This window comes from Vollenhovia emeryi, unplaced genomic scaffold, assembly GCF_000949405.1.
Source record: "Vollenhovia emeryi isolate VEMERY1.0 unplaced genomic scaffold, V.emery_V1.0 DF939185.1, whole genome shotgun sequence".
Lineage (NCBI taxonomy): Eukaryota > Metazoa > Arthropoda > Insecta > Hymenoptera > Formicidae > Vollenhovia > Vollenhovia emeryi.
In genome coordinates, this window is record NW_011967181.1 from 1013925 (window position 1) to 1032557 (window position 18633).

An 18633-nucleotide genomic window follows, 5' to 3' on the forward strand; every position below is an offset into this window, starting at 1 on the left:
GCGGTCATCGTTTCGGCGATGCCGATGCTCTTGTAATCCGAACTGTTCGCGGACATTGGTTCCTTGTAATCCGACTGGGCTGGATAATTCTTCATGCCCGAATCCGTCTCGTTTGGAAACTTCTTCGGGGCGACGTAATCCTTTGGACTTTTCATCGGGGTGTCGTGCGCGTTGCCGCTTATACAGGTACTGACAGACCGTACGCTACTGAACGTGGAACTGCTGGACTGCTTCGTGGTGACGATCGACGTACTTTTCGTCGTGTTGTGCGATTCGCTCGAGGACTTGAGGGTATCGTTATTACCGGCGTGCTTCTTCATCGACGAGTTAATTTTGCCAGCGACGATCGAGCTGCCGGACGTTGCGTGCAGAGTGGCATCTTTGTTGCCCGCCACGGTGCTCGCCACCCTGACAGGCAACTTGGACGTTCTGTTCTTACTTCCCGCGTGGTTCTGCCCGCCTTTACCTCTCTCGGCGACCTGACTGTTGACCGATAATACTTTGATGTCCGTGTTATTGTTCTGATTGTTAGATGCCAGATTGTGGGGCTTGCAGGTGATGGTGACAGCTGGCAGGAGCGAAGCGCTGGCTCACTTCTTGGTCATGATTTTCAGATATTCCAGGGCATTTTGAGCAGCACTGGCTTGAGCATCTTTACTAGTCGCACCGCAACCATAGCAAACTGCTACTGGCAGGGTAGACAGTTGCACAAGGCACTGGAACTTACCTACAAGAACAACATGTCTGTTTGAAAATAATTCTTGTCTCTCCAACGGGTACTGGCCGGCAATTAATTGGGCAATCTTAGTAAATATTTACGTCATAATTTGATAACGCGCGACACCAAGGAGGTCACAGATACGTATGTGGGCCATCAGTCAACTATTATACTGCTACGCTTAGCACAATTCAACATGCGAAAACGGACATAGTGGTGGTAGGAGTAACAGTACAAATAAACTGCAATATGGCAGCTCTGACATCAGCCAAGAGTGCCCTGAGAAAAGAAATCAAGGGCATTCTGAGAAACATTAGCCTGGAAGAAAGGAAGCAGCAGTCTGCACAGGTATTTGAGAAGGTGAGTCTAAACGAAGGTGAATAAATCAATAATCCCACAAGCCGCAGGCTTGTTGAAGAGGTTATGTTCTGAGTTAGGAGCAAAGCTGTGTAAAGCGATGACGAAACTCGCGACGCTACTTTACTATCGCGTGTTTACAGCTTCGCCTATTGAAGCAATATCAAGACAGCAAGAGAATTTCGCTATATCTGAGTACTAAAGATGAAATCGACACCCTGCCCATCTTGAAACACACATTTGACACGGGGAAAGAGGTTTTTGTACCGCAATATCGTGGAAAGACTATGGAAATGGTAAAACTGAGGTCGATGGAGGATTACGAGACACTTCCGCTAACGAAGTGGAACATTAAACAACCAAGCACCGCAGAATGTCGTGAAAATGCATTAGAAAAAGGTAAGGGGTCTAAATAGAATAATAAAAGAAAAAAGTATACTTCGCAAGAAGTCAATATCTTACAAAGGTATTTTCTCGTTTAACTTAAACTGTACAAATTCTGTACTTCAGATGGACTAGATTTGATAATTCTACCGGGTGTTGCTTTCACAATAAACGGTGAGTTTCGTTCAAGAAATACTACACACTTGATAATCCTGCATGTAACCGATTGATCTTTATTGTCGATCAGGGAAACGCCTGGGACATGGAATGGGTTACTACGACAAGTACTTGAAGAGGTGTTTTCAGAAACAAAGCGTAAAGCCGTATCTAGTTGCGGTTGGTTTTAAAGAGCAAATACAAGAAGACGTTCCTGTTAACGAGGACGACGTGCCTGTAGACATCGTATTCACTGGGCAATAAATAATTTTATGAAAAAAAAAAAAATGTGCAGTTTTATTCTACGCGCGCAGTTATTTCTAATAGGTAGAGGTGTGACATTTTGACGTTACTTTGTACGCAAAATAACGTCAAAAATCGCAATTTTCCTTAGTAAACATTTCTAACGTCAACGTTGTATCCTAAACTAAAGAGGTTTATGCCCAAGATTAGTTTTGTTTACTTTTTTAGATGTTACTGCTTTTATAGCCTAAAAATATGTAATTTCAGTAATTTGTTCCATGCTATTTTAATATGTTACGTTTTATGTTACACTTTTTAACATACATTTAGCCTTAATGGCTGCGGTCAAACTGCCGCTACAAATGCTTCAAAGTGTTCTTCTTTTCCTTTCTTTCAATAAAGTTAAAAGGAGAAGAGAAACGCTTCGAAGCGTTTGTAGCGGCAGCTTGACCGCAGCCAATGTCGTAAATTGTTCTATGAAAACATTAAGGCTCGGTTTCACCAACATTGTTTAGCTTTAAGCTTAGCCCAATTCGTTCTTTGCCTCTTTCTAAAGTAATAGATGGAAAGAGGTAAAGAACGAATTAAACGAAGTTTAAAGTTAAGCGACGTTGGTGAAACCAGGCCCAAGTCGTCTTATTGAAGACCTGCCCACCTCTGACCACGGCATTGTCAAAAACATTGTGAAAATAATGCGAAATCCGGAAAAACAAAACGCAAAAGATGCGAAAAAATGTCCCAAAAATAACATTAAAATGTCACACCTCTACTAATAATAGGCATAAGCTCTTTTACGTATCAACTTACCACTGATAGACTTCTCTTCAATATCAACATAAGTTACTTCGAACTGCTGCTCTGACGCGATTTCTTGTAAAAATTGTACCAAATTTATATCCCCATCGTTGAAACAAGTATTCTGGAACAAAATTAGAATGACTTGCACGCAATCGACTACAGTTTTCCCGATATCAAGAGCGAGCGAGCGATTTCTCTTCGTTGCTCGACCAGCAGACGAAGCAATTGGAACGTTCACTCCTCTTACTCACTTCATCGGACCTGGATACAAACCTGCAGTTGAAAAAGCTTAACACCTGTGGACGACTTGAGACTCTTGTGAAATTTCGAAACTTGGATACTATGTATTGTTGTCAGTGTCGAAATTTTGCTACCTTTCAGATCGGCATAACGGGCGCTCACGTTTGCGTTTCTTTGCACAATCTATAATGGACAATTAATATAACATGTAAAAGTTCTTGATAAGCACATACGTTACATATGCTTTATTAACAGCTACTTCACATTTACATAGAAACTTAAATGAAGTGGACATGACCCAAGCATAATTACTCTCAAGAGCAAGTGTACGCAACTGTGTACAAGTTGCACATCGAAATCCGAATTGTTACCCAAGTAATGGTCCGTTATAGATTTAAACAGATCGGAAAGATAGCTCGTAACACATCAAGTGGAATTTAAGCCAAAATCACTTCCACTTCTCTAAATACACGCATTCGCACATACACGCACACGCACACACACACACAGATAAATTATCACTAGTCGTTTGCTTCTCGACCCTCGTGGCCGCAGCCATTGCGCGAGTTTTATCCTTCTGATCGCGTCTTAACTGCTCTTTTCCCCATTTACCAAGTACTCTTATCAATTTTATAAGGACAAAACGTTTTCAGCTCCGAAACCGAATTCGGAACAGTGTGGGATCGCGGCTACAAACGCAACGGGTTGAAATACTCAAACGTCAAGACAGCGACGAACAGGGATCAAGTACACATCGACACGTGGGAAATGGATAACGTAACGGGAGCGAAAGCCCTTACCTCGTCCTCATCCACACTGGGAGCTTGATTATTCATGTCGTGTAGAGACTGCCACATCTTGTGAGCGGCATGCCTCTTCGCTACCTTTTTACTCTTTCCTTGACCGACCTCGCGATACTTTAGGATCGAACATACGATAGTGAATTGTCTCTCGTGAGGCAAGCCCTCCTCGCCCTCCATCGTGTACTTCGGGGGTGGCCAGTGCCGTGACATACACATTTCTTGTAAGGCTCCAATTGGATTGTTCACTATTTTCTCCTCCCCGTATGTCTGCAGTTCTTGTAAATTTTGCGAGCTACGTGAACAAGAGAACGTGTACAGAGAGGGAATTATTTTTCACGTACGCGCGTACATTCTCGCGTTTACATTGAGCGCGACTCGTGCTTACTCGGGTAAACTGTTTGGAAGTGGAGATTCTATGCCTTCGGTGTTGACGCCGATTAATTTATCCAGCACGGCTTTCGCGGCGGCGTGTTTCGCCTCTTTTTTGGACCTACCAGTCCCCATCGCTGAAACAATTGGATCTGCCTCTGAATAGTTATGCACTTATCAATCAACGGTACACTGCGGCCTGCGAGAACGAATGCGCGGCGAGTGTCATACGAACCAACGACGTCGGTGACGGTGACTCTGTATCGAAACGTGGGCTCGTGGATCGCGCCCTCGATCTGGACCAGCTCGTACTTGGGTATGGTGCCTCGGCGCGAGAGCAACTCCTGAAGAACGGAGACGGGGGTCTTGCTGGGTAGCGACTTCATTTCCAAACGCGCCGCCTCGTGCAGCGGCAGCTTCTCCAACATCATGGCGTGCAACGTTACGCGGACTCTGTTACGGCGGTTCACGTTGTTCGAATGATTAGGAACGCCACCCACACCAGCCATCATGTTAGGCCCGACCTGCGGTGGTTGGTGCATTTCCTCCATTGTATTCTGGAACAGCGAGAGCGTGTTACGAGGCTGTAACCTTTCCCCAATGTCGGACGCGACCCGGCGAGATGGCACACACGCGGGTTTCGAGTCGCGCGGCGCAAAGTGTACAATTTAACGACACTTCTCCCCTCCCCCCCACCCGCCCCGCGCTTCCCCCCCCCGGTTTGCCTCTGCAAAAGCGTAACTCGTCTCGCGTCCTCGTACCTGTGTTTATCTCTCGGCGAGCAACGACACCGCGTACGCGGGAGCTCGTTACCGCGCGTTGCTCGCGTCCCGCATCCTCGGCCGCTATAAATATCGGAATCGCGACGAACCCGGCCCGAATTTCCGGCGGCGGGGCAATAGCGCGCAGTCATTGAATTCGCGAGCGGGGAGGTCGGGACGCGACGGAGGCAGCGTCTCGCCGGCGACGCGGTCTCGGCGGTGCGTGCCGAGAGGCCGCCGACGGGGACCGGCGTGGCCGCCATGATTGTTGTAAGACCCATCGATTGACCGTAACGGAAGTACGCGTGGAGACTCGCCGGGGACGGCGGTGTCGTTGCGCGGGGAATGCGCGTCTACGCGGCGGCGGCCGCGACGGCGACGGCGACGGTGGTCGTCGTCGTCGTCGTCGCGAGGGACTCGCGCTGCCACCGCCACTGCTATCGCCGCCGCCGCCGCCGTCGCCGTCGCCGACCGGCGCGTTTTGTCCGCTGCGCGGCCCCGCGTAGCCAAAGTCACCGGGAGGGAAGGATACAAACACGCGTCCTTTTTCGCACTTACGATTTTCGGGGAGACGTAGCTGCTTGGAGGATAAAAATGTTCAGCCGGCTCCTCGTCAGGCCAATTCCTATGCGAAAAGCGAATCCCGCTTTTTGTGATCGATCCAAGTCTCACAAAAAGCTTGATCCGTTTGACGACAGAAAAATGGTTCACTGGTTAGCGGAGAATCCCTTCCTCGTTCGCAGCTCTGCGATATCTGTGAGGGTGCCCATGACCGTTCGTGTATGCATGCGTGCGCCGACGATATACCGTGCCGAGTCCACGCAGGCGCGTCACCGGGGGAAGGGAGCGCGCGCGGTAAAACAGCGGCGCGCCGGTCGGTAAGTGCGGAGAGACGGAGTCACATGGACGTCCGCGATCCCGATTGGCGCGCGGTCGGCCAATCGGATCTGAAAGAAGCCGCCTCAGCTTTCGGCCGCGTCTACGTTCATCGCTGCGTTAATGGCGTCGCGTTTTTTTCTCCCCTCCGCGTCACTTGGTCGGTCGGTGTCGCTCGGTGGCTCCGCGTTGTTCTGACGTTCCGTATGCGAGGTGTCGCGGGCCGTTCGTTCTCCAATTGGCGTCATTTAACGGCAGACCGACAGGGGATCGTTCGCTCGCGGGACGTGCGAGTATGGGCCGCTACAGAAGGTAGGCGACACGGCGTTGGCGTACCGGGCTGTCCAGCGAGTCGGGAGCCGCTACCTGCCCTATCCGCGTCGACGGGGAAACCACTTGCGACAGTTGCGACATGAGAGGCTTCGCCTTTCTGTCACGACGGTCGAATCTCCCCCCTGTTTTTCGCGCGAGATAGACACCGGCGACGATCGTCCTCGCCGCACGTGAGAGTCGCGCGGTTCAATATCCCGAGCCAATTTCTCGGACTCTCAGACCCGGTTTCGCCGAACGTCGCTTAACTTTAATCGTAGTTTAATTCACGGTTGTCTCCCGAAGTAACAGTTGGAAACAGACAAAGGACGAACTGAGGTGCGCTTAAAGTTAAACAACGTTGGTGAAACCGGCCTTTTGGGCTCTTCGGTCAATGCCGATGCCTTTTCCACATCTAAGGGATGATCCCGGCTCACCCGGGTGGAACCGTCACACAAAGCACGATTTTGTACAATTTCACTGCGAACTTCAATTCATCATCTTACGTAGAAATGGCACTCGAGTCCACAAGTGGTCTCGCTACGGCGAGTTTTGCCCGTTCGCTCGCTCGGACGAGCCACAGGCAGGATCGCCCTTAGGTGTAGAAAGGACGTGAGCGGAACTAGGGTATCTAATCGCAGTGTACAACTCATTTCAGTCGTAGCCGTGACAGGGACAGGCGGCGCAGGTCACGCAGCCGTTCGCGGAGCAGATCACCGCGCGACCGGCGGAGCTGGGGCGGCAGCGGAGGACGCGACAGGCCGTCCAGCAGCCGCAACAGTCGCGGCCAGCCGGGCGCGAATCTGAGGAAGCCGCGGTGGGACCTCAGCCGGCTGGAACCCTTCAAGAAGGACTTTTATATTCCCCACGACGCGGTGCAGAATCGGGATCTACGTGTCGTAGAGCAATACAGGGTCAAGAAGGAGATCACTCTTAGAGGCAAGGGTATCCCGAATCCCGTCTTCGACTTCGACGAGGCGGGCTTCCCGGACTACGTCCTAAGAGAGATCAAGTGAGCGATGGATAAGTCTTGACGTATGTAACCCGTAATCAGGGTTGGGAAAGTTACTTTATAAAAGTATCTGGTTACAGTTACAGTTTTGTCGTTGAAAGTGTAGCTAGTTGCAGTTACCCTCTTGCGATGAGAATAAAACTGTCAAGTCCGCGTCCGAATAGGGGCGTTTGCGCGCAAGTGCCAAGGCTCGGTGCAATCGGCGGAGGTTGAAAAAAAAATATATATATAAAGTAACTGTCAATGCGAACTAAGTTAAGTTGCAGATGAAGAGAAAGTAACTGTAACTTCGTTACGAGTAACGAGTTACTTCCCAGCTCTGCTCGTGATCGCGGCCGGTTCTCTAAAGTTTCGTTTCGCTTCGTTGCAGAAGACAAGGTTTCAGCGAACCCACGTCGATACAAGCGCAAGGGTGGCCTATCGCGTTGAGCGGACGGGACATGGTGGGCATCGCGTCCACGGGGTCTGGGAAAACGTTATCTTACATACTGCCTGCGATAGTGCACATCAACAGCCAGCCGAAATTGAGTCGCAAAGACGGACCTATTGCGCTGGTCCTCGCGCCCACGCGAGAGCTCGCCCAACAGATTCAGCAGGTCGCCGATGACTTCGGCCACTCGTCCGGCATCAGGAACACCTGCCTGTACGGCGGCGCGCCGAAGGGCGCTCAGGCCAGGGATCTGGACGGCGGTGTAGAAATAGTCATCGCCACGCCCGGTAGATTACTGGACTTTCTCGAGTCCGGCAAGACGAATCTGAAAAGATGTACATACTTGGTGTTAGACGAGGCCGACAGGATGCTGGACATGGGATTTGAGCCGCAAATCAGAAAGATCATAGAACAAATCAGACCGGACAGGCAGACGCTGATGTGGTCAGCGACGTGGCCTAAGGAAGTAAAAAATTTAGCCGAGGATTTTCTTAAAGATTACGCTCAAATCAATGTTGGTTCTTTGCAACTTTCAGCAAATCATAATATATTGCAGATAATTGATGTGTGTCAGGAGTATGAGAAAGAGACTAAGTGAGTATAAGAGTTTCGAGCGTAGCTTATTTAGCTTCTCGCTAGCAGTTATCAGCGATAATTATCAGATATCAGTCCCAAAGGGAAAGCTGTCATGTCACGTTTTTATAGATTAAGTACGCTATTGAAGGAGATAATGGCGGAAAGTGAGAATAAAACTATAGTGTTTATCGAGACCAAGCGCAGAGTGGACGAGATAACGAGGAAAATGAAGCGCGATGGCTGGCCGGCGGTTTGCATTCACGGCGACAAGACGCAACAAGAACGGGATTGGGTTTTACAAGGTATTCACCAAACACTTAATGCCTACGCGCCTCTTGCCAACAACGTTTAAGTGAAAATTAACGCGCAGGTACATACTTATGTCTAACTTGTAGATTTCAGAACAGGCAAGGCACCAATCCTTGTTGCTACAGACGTCGCTGCGCGCGGTCTTGGTAAGTCATTGGAATTTCTCCATTGTTCATGACGCAACGATGTCGTGTATTATCAGTCAGTTTTTTCCTGCAACACAGAAAACGAACTGGTTTAATATTCACGGTGTTAATTTTTCCCCAAAGATTATTAAATTTTTTTTTCTCTTTTTTACAATGCTCTATTCTGACCGAAAATTTAACGAGTCTTAACTGTAATGTAATGTTCCGTTAAAAGCTGAAAGATGTAAGCAGTTTCGCAAACGTTTCTTCTTTTTTTTTCCGACTCGCGAGGATCTTTCGAGTACGATTTTGTGCCATGTGAAATTGGAATATTACCGGGATGCAAGTCGATCCTATATATAGTCTCTGATGCCATCGGACAAGCCAAATCTCGTATATGCGGAGGATAACCGAAACCAAATGTTTCGTTGCGTAAGAGCTATCCTTGGCTCAACTTAATTTACATTCCATTTGTCAACGCAAACAATCGGTTTGCAGCGTACGTCGCATTCGAGTCCGGGTTCTCTTTCGAACGAACGGGACATTACAGCTTTAACGTGTGTTGTAAGCTTAAAGTCAGCAAGAATGTAGGAGAGGAATAGGGCAAAAGGAAAAGAAAAATAGCAAAAAAAAAGAGCATATTGAAACAGGAGGATGGTTGGAGATAACCATACAGCTAACGCGGTTGGATCTTTGTTTGTATTGCAGAGGCACATTGCGCGCAGGCCCACGCTGGGTAATGCAAAGCATGTCGGGGGTGCCCGCCGCCGCTCTTTGTTCGGTGGTGCACTGGTTTGCATTGTCTGCGCTGGCCGCGACGCCGTGCCTCTATCCGTCCGTCCGTCCGTCCGTCAATCGCGTGTGAAGGGCCAAGTCCGGGGCCAAATCGGGGTCTTCTACTACTACTACTACCACTACTACTACTACTACTACTTTACCTACCTACCTACATACTGGATATCAGTCCTACTGCGCTGCGCTGTACGCCATCCGGGCTGGCTGGCCAGGTCGTTGTTGCCAGAATAGAGTCCCCTGCGCTGGCACGCTCAAGCTAATCAGACAACCAACAACGTTGGTCCGTTGAGGCGGTGGCATGTGATAGCAGATATGCCAGAGCCTCTCTTAGCGCGCCCTGCGCCCTGCGCCTGTAGCGACAGAGTGGCGGAGGCAGTAGCTGGAGCGAGCGCAAATAGCCAGGCCCTGCCCGTACGTTGCTAGCGAAACACTCGCCCACTGCCTAATATTTTAGTATTACATAGTTCAAGTTTTATCAGTGACATACACATACACACGCATACACACACATACACACACATGTACACAGGACACATCTGTATACGCGTATATATCGACACACGTGTCTGTCTGCAAGTGATAATTATTCCTAACTTGCGGGGAATGTCTGTCGAAGCTACTGGCCAATTCAGCCGTCTGCCTGTGCACACGTGTACGCATATATACGCGTATAAATGCGTAATATCTCACAAGCCTACCACTTAAAACTGTATGCATTTTTTTTGGTCCTCTGTCCTTCTAGCCCTTGTGATATAACTACATCATACATCGGTCGCATTTCATCATACTAACTATTGTATCGTCACGTCATCTCGTACAACGATTCTGGTCTTTTCTCCGAGTTGCCGATCGCTCGCGTTCAAGACCTCAGGCGCGTCTCACCTTTCATTTCCCAAACACACGGCGAAATGAGAATACTCGCGACACCCGGGTGAGAAAGATCAGGATCGTTCTCGGTTCAACAATTTTGTTTTTGTTTCTCGTTCATGCTCTCTAGACGCTCTCAAATAAATATTCACAACGCGTTCACTTGTTAAATGACAAAAAAAAAGAACGATATATTATAGCAAGAGATTGCTTTTTAACGGAATTCCTTATATTTCTTTTTGCAATCGGCACGAAAAGAGAGGGGCGACGTGACATTTCGGATTATTACGTAGCTTCTCGGGGAACGCGTTGAACGTTATAATTTACTGCGGTATAGCGTCCGGTAAATATACTTCATACTCGACTCGCGGTGTTTCACAATCCTTGCGACACTACTACTTTCTTAACCCATGTCTGTCCTGAACGCTGGAACACTACGAAGATCCGGCTGGTCTAATGCCAACTCTTAATTTCAGACGTTGAAGACGTCAAGTTTGTCATCAATTTTGACTACCCCTCCTGCTCCGAGGATTACGTCCATCGTATCGGTCGTACCGGCCGCCGACAGAAGACCGGCACGGCGTACACCTTCTTCACGCCTAACAACGCCAACAAGGCTAACGATCTGATACAGGTGCTGGAAGAAGCGAAACAGGTGATAAATCCGAAACTGCTGGAGCTCGCCGACAGTAAAGCTGGCGGCTATGGCAGGAACAGAGGTAAAACTCTCGGAAACAATTGCTGAAAGATCGCATAAAGTATAAGATCGTACAAAGATCGGCTGGATCGTTATTTGGCAGGTGGAAGAAACCGATGGCGATCGCGAGGCGGAGGCGGTGGCGGCGGCGGCGGCGGTGGCGGAATTGGCGGTGGAAGCCGTAACGGAAAAGATCGCAGCTACTCGCGAAGCAGAAGTCGAAGCTACAGCAGAGAACGCAACGGCCGCGGCAGTAGACGAAGTTACAGCCGCAGCTACTCGCGAAGTCGTAGCCCCGTCAGCAATCGTAACGGTAAATCGCTATGTTATCCGGAGACCTGTTGACCCCCCGTGGAAGGTCAATACTAACGAGAGATCGTTTCTCCTCAGAAGTTATCGGCAAGAGTTATTGGAGTAGCGAGAGATGATCTTCCAGCGGGTAAAGAATGCGTGTGTTGCAACGCAGGTAATTTGTTCTATTTTTTTTACCTCCTACGGTACGAGCGGTGGAAAAAAAATGAACTGTTTCAACGACACATTCGCTATTCGCGAGAGACGACATCCTTTGCACCGAGCTCGACGGGCCGCGCGCTGCTATTACAGATCAAATTTCTTGTGTGCAGCGGCTTTTAGTCTGCACGCAACGCGCACCGCGTGTACCCCGTCGAATTCGGCAACCAGATTTCTCGACCGCGGTACGATTGATAGTTTGCTGGCCGTATTTACGCGAATTTTTAACGTCAGCTGTTTTACATAAGACAAACCCTTGGTCCGGGTGCGCATGCAATACCGACGCGTATTTGAGCGGAGATTTACCGTGTACTTGCTAGTGATGAAATGTGCTGTCCTGTCTTTTACTTCCTTTCGCATCCCTGTGCTGCATCTGATTACTTCCCTTTCAAGCATTATCAATATTGTATACACCGGTCTATATAGATTAGATAATGCAAATCCATTACGACGCAAGCTACCGTTTATACGTTTTTACAATGCTAACCCTCGCATCTCACCACGACGTGAGAAGACTAGGCCGACGTGAGCGAATAATGTGTAAATTTCATCATACGAGCTAAACTTCCACATAACGGTGTTTACTTAGTATGTATTTGTAGTTTATAATAAATTATAGATGTCTGAGCGCGCGCGCTTATATTTGTAATTCATCCGTCTGTATTTAGGCAATTACGACAAACGATAGTAACACTCGATGTACAGTATTTCAATGACGTGATAAATAAATTCGTAAATATCTACGCTATCTCGTATTCTATCTTGCGTGCACGCTTTTGTGGCACTCGCTCGACTTTCCCGACGACTCGCGCCGCATCGGCGAACATTTACCTGTAACGATATCTGTAAATCATACGCACCTTGCGTCATCTAGCAAACTAGTCGTTTGTATTTAAGAAAAATAGGTGAGAGATTATGGTCGTCTCGTTTGATCGTCGCTAGAACCTTTTTCTACGGGAGAGTGACAACCAAAGTGACTCACGTGCAGGGTGTCGGTTTTTCTCGCCTGTTCTGTTTAATTTAATTTTTATCTTAATTACAGTGGTAGTGTGTGTACTTAAAGATCTTACGGTAATTTTAGAATAACCGAATTCTGTTTTCTTTTATCCCGTCAGCTCGGTTGTTCTCCGTGCGTCAACCTCGTTTGGCTCGCTTTGCGGATTGGCCGACACTTCACGGCCGCGTAAGGTACTCGACGACAGGAAATGAATATTACCCGAATATATAAGGTGTACACCGGCGATGTAATTGACGATCTAACAAGTTCACGTGGGAAGATTCCTTCTTTTTCTCTCGTTCTTTCTTTCTGTTTTTTTTTATCGGACTATGTGCCACGATACAAATTTATTATGTTACACATCTTGGAATATCGTGCGCTTAAATGCACTCACGAATCACAAACATGCAATATCTTTCTTACGTTCTCGAGGTGCGTTCTCGCTAGAGTCGATTGTTCCGCCGCTTTCGCCGCGGTAGGACACAATCTTTCATCGATTATTATGGACAACGTACAATATCCGCTCGTCGATACTTATCCGGGGCGAGCGTGGTTTTTAAGGAATTAAATCGAGACGGGAGAGGAGGGTTGCGATCGACGTCGAACGATCGCCATCGCGAGGAGGTCCTGCGCAGCCTCGAGCGGAAACCCGGGATCGCGCCTCCCAGCTGACCAAAAGACACAGTTTCTAGGATATATTCTACCAGGCCGCATCGCGTTCCACGCGTAATTTTCTTGTGATTTGGTGTAAAAATTTACCGCGCTTGTCAACTTCAGGGTGCTGGGGGACCGTTCGAAGGGCGCGCCGCACCTCCGGTCGAGGCCGCTCGCGGATCAACGCGATTCCCTCGTGGGACACGCACGGATATTCGTATGTGTGTGCGCACACGCGTGTAACAAGCTCCTCGCGTGAGTTGGGGTTAAAGGAGGGATTTATTTTTTTTTTACAGGGCTCAGCATGCTTCGTTCACATATATTACAACGTACGCATATAACAATAACATTAAAACCCTTTTAGGTGTGTCTTCGGACGTGGGAGAGAGAGCTATGGCGCGCTTATAATTATATCCGCGATACAACAGGATCGTACTTTGTGTGCGTGCGAGGGTCATATATTCATGTGTATGTTGTACAAGTTTCTTGCATGTGTGTGAACGTGTGTGTGTGTGTGTGTGTCTGTGTCTTTGGGTATGGTGAGACACTATGTATTTCTTGATGTGCGGATCGATCTCGCTTGGACCGAAGTGGCTCCAAGCAAGCAAGTGACGAGTGTGAGGGTGAGAGTGAAAATTTTACACGGTCGTCCTTAACTTCCGGTCACCGTGTACCCTCCTCAGCGTATGCGAACGCCCCGTACTTCCGATCCTTTACTCCGGAATTCGTTTCTTTCCTCCGGCGTTACGACGCTGGAGCGTGCGTGCAGCAGATTCGACGAAACCATGGCGTTCGCGACCGCTGAGGACGGTACATGGTCGTTAACTTCTGGTCACCATGTACCGTCCTCAACAGACGCGACCGCCATGCACTTCCGATTCTGGACTCCGGAATCCTTCTTTTTCCTCCGGCGTTACTGGAGCTGAGGAGGGTACGCGTCTGTCGGTGACACGTGCTTGCGCGTGCGTGCAGCAGATTCGATGAAATCTATAATTAAACGTCAGTCAATTGTCCGCAGCCGCCAAAGTAGTCGGAAGCCCCGTCTTCAAGACCAGGGAGCAGCGGCTTCTCGAAGAGGGGAAGCGAATCGGTGGTAGACGAGACGAGACAACGCGTCTTGGAAGCAGTTCTCGCAAATCAAACGACGCAAATCGAGTCTAATCTTTCATTTTTAACACAAGCCAAGCTCAGGAAGAAAGAAGGCTCTCGGAGAAGGACGTTTCCTCCTCGCTCGTTACAACCTTATACGGCGTTGCGATGTGTCAGGGAGATCTCGTGGTCTCACGCGCGAAGATATAATCTCTCGATCGTTTTCTCTCTCTCTCGTGACTCCTCGCGTGAGTAGAAACAAAGCGAAATACCCCGGAACACGACGCGCTTGTCGTCGAAATCGGTTCTTTTTTTTCTTCTTCTCAAGAATGACGCGAAGGGTTTCACGCGGATCATCCTATTAACGATCCCTAGTGGATCCCTGCGAGAGATTTCGCAGCTAATTAGGTCTGTTAATTCGAACCGTGCGATGCCGGGCATCGGACGAGCTTCGCTAATATAGACGCGTGTTCAGCGCGCGGGATACGCCATCGAGTGGCTCGTTTAACGCACCTACGCGCGCCGCGTCTCGCTATACGTACAGCCGACGAGGCGCAAGGACAGATCTATCGCCGATCTCTACGTGTAATTGTTTCGCAAATACTGGCTTTGTGTCCCCTTTAAGTCTCTCGCGTAGACACACACGGAGAGACATCCCTAAATATACACGGTGTCGCGCCCGGTAGCTTCGCGCGGAGAAGCCGGTAATGCCGGGTGTCCACGCGTACTATATCCAAACCGCATACACACATACGCACGTAGACGCGATACAGATGGGCACCGAGTAGAACGGGCTCTACGAAATAATTCAACGGGAAAGTGAGAAACGAGGGTGGCCACGTGTCTACGGTTCTATGCTGGAATATTTGGACGCAGCTGTGTAATGAGAACCAAGCGCCGCTTTCATGATTTTTACTTACATTGCAAAGTGACCTCGAAGGCCTGTATATATTATGCAGATATCCAACTTTTAACTATTAAAAAAAACACATGGGATTGTATCTGAGAAGTTTAGTTCGGGCGCTCCATTTCAGATAACGTCGGCGTAGACTTTTAAGATCGCGTAACAACGTGGCGTTTTGAGGAAAAATTGACAAAACTCCCATAAAACTCTTCAAAATGTTATCCCACGATTGCACGCGATTTTCAGAGCGAATTTCAAGAGAAAACGATCTCCGTGCACCAGGCTTGGAGTTGCGGTTCTGCATTGCAGAACTGCGTCCATTTGAAACTCGAGCGTAAGGAATGAAGATTTGGTGTTCCGCGATTATTGCTATAACAATACGTTCGTGATAACACGGTTACTGGTTCGGATACCTTACGCATAGACGCGCAACTGGCACCGGCGGATCGTTCCCGATTACTATACATCCGAATCTACGCAAATTTATTGGCCCTCTTCTCGCGCCGGGATCGCGCGCAGCGAGAGGGCGGAAAATTTGATGACGAGTCACGGGTCGAGAGATTACAATGTGCACTTGCTCGATTCTGCCCGATTTCGCCAATGCTAAACGTTGAATTTTCAGGAAAACGATAATCAATCTCGCTCGGCACAAGGTGCATTTTACTGCTCTACGGCGGGAGAGCAATCTTCTCCCCGAAAGGGTCAAAGAGAAACAGATCCGTGCGGGTGTACCTCGACTGCCGGGGATCGTCCGAATGAAAAATAATTCTCGCTCGCTAACGACTCGGTTTTCACCCCTCCGGGATTTAGAGAGGTCTGCCTAAACGATCCTCGGATAATCTTGCTTGTGAATCGTGACGTAAATATAAACTCGTTTACCCTCGCAGCTTGGTATCCTCTATACCTTTACGGTGATATTTTGCGAAATGTGCGGCGATTCGTTATAAAAAAACACCGCGAATGACATTTATATCTGCATTTAGGACGATTAATCGCTTTCGTGAAGACGCGTTCCGTTCCTATCGCGCTTCACGGAACCAGGAAGGCTTGTTGTGCCCGGAGGACAGATTGGCTTTCCGCTATCTATAAGAGCGTGCCGTCGAATCTCGGAGCGACGAGATCAGTTTATCGCGTCGACCTGATGAATGTAAATCTTACGTGACTTCTTTTTTTTTTATAGAAAGAAGAAGTGACTTATCTGACGCCTGTCCCTACGGGTACAACACGCTGTCCTACGGAGGCGCGAGATGCTCGCCGATGTCGCGGGGCGGGTTGTCGAACCCGCGAGAATCTCGCTTCTTACGCACGCGCTTATGTTATCGGTTTGCACGAAGTAAAAGGAAGACGCGGCGACGACGAACGGGGAAGAACTGGGGTGCGATCGGGCAGGTCGCGCAACGACGAAACCTCATCCCGTCGGAGCCACTAGCCGGCATTAACTTCCCTTCGATCGATTCGTCAGTTTCAAAGTCGGGGGGCGCGACGTCGTCATCCGCCCGATCGTCCCCCCCTCGCTCTTCGTAATCCACCACCAGAACCTTGGGGTGTGCCTTCGTCGTTGCCGGCGAAACGCCGGCCGCCATGTTGCCTCTCGCTTAAGGGTAGCGTCTCCCGTCGTGTTTCAAAAAATACAATCGTCCGCACCGCTTTCTCTCTTTTTTTTTTGTGTTTTTCTCCTTTTCTCTCTCTTTGTGAGCACGTTCTGCGTGTCTTCGTCGTCTCCTCGTTCCAACCGCGAGGTCGACGGCACCGCAGCTCCTCGACTGACTTGGTCGACGGGTAGATTTCCGGGCGCGGCGTCGCCGATCTCTTCTGAGCAATATACGTGGGAGAGCCAACCCCGTGTCGCGTCGCCGGGGAGTCCCCTTCGGCACTGACGCCGTTCGGGAACGGGAACGTCCGCCACATCGCGACAGCGGCGGTCAGGACAGAGTGGGGTTGATTCCTGTGCCGCGTACACGCTACGTGCTGCATACGTGCGCACACTTGCGGCACGAGAGACATCCCCATTCTAGCCCCACCGCCGCTATCACAATGTGGCAGACGTTCCCGAACGGCGTCAGTGCCTCCGGCCGAACGCCGTCCCGGGGGTAGCGGAAACAGGAAAATACGTTGCACGCGGCGTGCGATGCGGCCGCTTCGTCGATACTTCGTATCGCGAACCCGCGGTCGCCCTCGGCTCGCACCCGCGTCTATGTCAATCCTTATCCGGGCTCCGGGATAATCTTCGCGAGAAAGGGAAACCACGCTGGACTTACCTCCCTCGTTCGTTTATCGTTTATCTCTAAATTCGCCTTCGCGTTCGCCGATTCGCGTCGAATAATCGCCAGCGCGAACGTCAGCTCATTTTCTTCGCGGAAAGACGGGCTGCCCGGACGAGGATTGAGCCTAGCGATACCAAGACACATTGTACGTTATCAGTGACGGAAGAGCAGGGAGATGCTTTTCTGAGATTCACCGACACAATTAAATTACAACGACTGTGCGCGAGTCCCTTTGTCTCTCCAATTTCACCTATCGCGACAACCGTTTCCTCACACGTTCCATTTAAATTGCACGGGATAAATAAAAAAATACGACAAGATCATTCGAACACGAGCCTCCGAGGCTCCGGTCCGCGTCGCTTGGTACCGCTAGAATTGATAAATCCGCCAGCTCATACCAACAGGCTGCTCTGTATGCACACCCGGAAGATCATCGGAACACCCGGCACCTTTCTAGACATACTAGATAGCTTCCAATATTCTATGTTTTAGGCTCGAATGTTCCGCGACTGATCCCTCGTGTGCATCTCGACGCAGCCTTGAGAAGGGATGACACGTGACACGGCGAGACAACGTCGATCATTCCTGATCGAAACGAAACGAACTCTCGCGTGATGCGCCGTTCACCCTCGTGTCGGCGCGGCCGCCCATGTCCCATATGGCGATCGAAGTGAAAGCACATTGTCTCGGCGTGCCGCGCGTTATCTCACCCCGTCTTACGGTAATGTTTATTGGATCCGGCGAACCGTCCGACGTTAATTTCGCAACGACGGACCGGTCCGTGGTCCGACGACGCGCAATCTCGCGCAACGTAGATATAGTTATACTTATAAACTTTATGGTTTTTTTTTTCTTTAATTGTTAACAGGCCGTGGCTATACAGGGCCCACTACGCTTTCAGTTCAGTCTGTGGCACGCGGTCTTCCGAGCGGATCATGAGGTACGATGTGCATGTATGCTTGCCGTGTGTGTGTATATATGTGTGTGTGTGTGTACGTGTACGTGTACATTGTGTAAGATTAGTACGCACGATGTCATACGTAATCGTCCTCATCATTTTGACCGTCGCGAGATGTCTACCGAACGTTGCTAACATCCTCGTTGTCGCCTTGGATGATCCTCGTCCTGGAATATTCCTGTTTCGGGCGCGGGCAGTGGAGGAATCTCCTCGTCCAAGTGGTCGGTCCTCGTCGAGCTAACGCGATCTAATTAGCGTGATCGTCGATGTTACGGCGTGTTGATTTACGATCTTGTATAAAATTCGCCTCGGTGTTTCCTCAAGGATTTCTCCGACTTGACAGACCGCACTCGGCTTGGCTTCGTACACGTGTGTGAGCTCCGTATACGCTTCTCTCCTCCTCTTCAGTTATTTATGCCCATGTTGTCGTCG

At 49.4% G+C, this 18633-nt stretch overlaps 3 protein-coding genes and 1 long non-coding RNA gene across 8 annotated transcripts; 2 read left to right on the top strand and 2 right to left on the bottom strand.

The window, feature by feature from the left end:
* Positions 1 to 435: 435 nt before the first annotated feature.
* Positions 436 to 5641, bottom strand: LOC105562679 (probable RISC-loading complex subunit BRAFLDRAFT_242885). 4 transcript variants are annotated; one of them, XM_012013697.1, is made up of 7 exons: positions 5388 to 5639; positions 4304 to 4625; positions 4085 to 4220; positions 3697 to 3991; positions 2930 to 3079; positions 2666 to 2777; positions 436 to 727 (listed from the first exon to the last, which is right to left on the bottom strand). In XM_012013697.1, exons 2-7 carry the CDS (start codon positions 4617 to 4619, stop codon positions 591 to 593), a joined length of 1146 nt encoding a protein of 381 aa, XP_011869087.1. In that variant the 5' UTR covers positions 4620 to 4625; positions 5388 to 5639; the 3' UTR covers positions 436 to 590. The 4 variants fall into 4 exon arrangements, with proteins under 4 accessions (XP_011869087.1, XP_011869084.1, XP_011869085.1 ...); XM_012013694.1 differs by having other exon boundaries at positions 4085 to 4226; XM_012013695.1 differs by lacking the exon at positions 5388 to 5639 and adding an exon at positions 4830 to 4921 and having other exon boundaries at positions 4085 to 4226.
* LOC105562678 (5-formyltetrahydrofolate cyclo-ligase) lies at positions 726 to 1903 on the top strand. The gene is made up of 4 exons (XM_012013693.1): positions 726 to 1078; positions 1219 to 1474; positions 1586 to 1633; positions 1707 to 1903. The coding sequence occupies exons 1-4, from the start codon at positions 968 to 970 to the stop codon at positions 1877 to 1879; spliced, it is 588 nt and encodes a 195-aa protein (XP_011869083.1). The 5' UTR covers positions 726 to 967; the 3' UTR covers positions 1880 to 1903.
* Positions 5642 to 5865: 224 nt separating the features above from the next.
* On the top strand, positions 5866 to 18607 carry LOC105562683 (probable ATP-dependent RNA helicase DDX17). Of its 2 annotated transcripts, none has more exons than XM_012013702.1 (8): positions 5866 to 6017; positions 6673 to 7026; positions 7397 to 8050; positions 8162 to 8334; positions 8428 to 8487; positions 10605 to 10847; positions 10929 to 11138; positions 11216 to 18607. In XM_012013702.1, exons 1-8 carry the CDS (start codon positions 6001 to 6003, stop codon positions 11251 to 11253), a joined length of 1749 nt encoding a protein of 582 aa, XP_011869092.1. In that variant the 5' UTR covers positions 5866 to 6000; the 3' UTR covers positions 11254 to 18607. The 2 variants fall into 2 exon arrangements, with proteins under 2 accessions (XP_011869092.1, XP_011869093.1); XM_012013703.1 differs by having other exon boundaries at positions 11219 to 18607.
* LOC105562682 lies at positions 7709 to 10595 on the bottom strand. Its single transcript, XR_001008987.1, has 3 exons — positions 8803 to 10595; positions 8411 to 8554; positions 7709 to 7781 (listed from the first exon to the last, which is right to left on the bottom strand). It is a non-coding gene; the product is annotated as an uncharacterized LOC105562682 (long non-coding RNA).
* Positions 18608 to 18633: the final 26 nt, after the last annotated feature.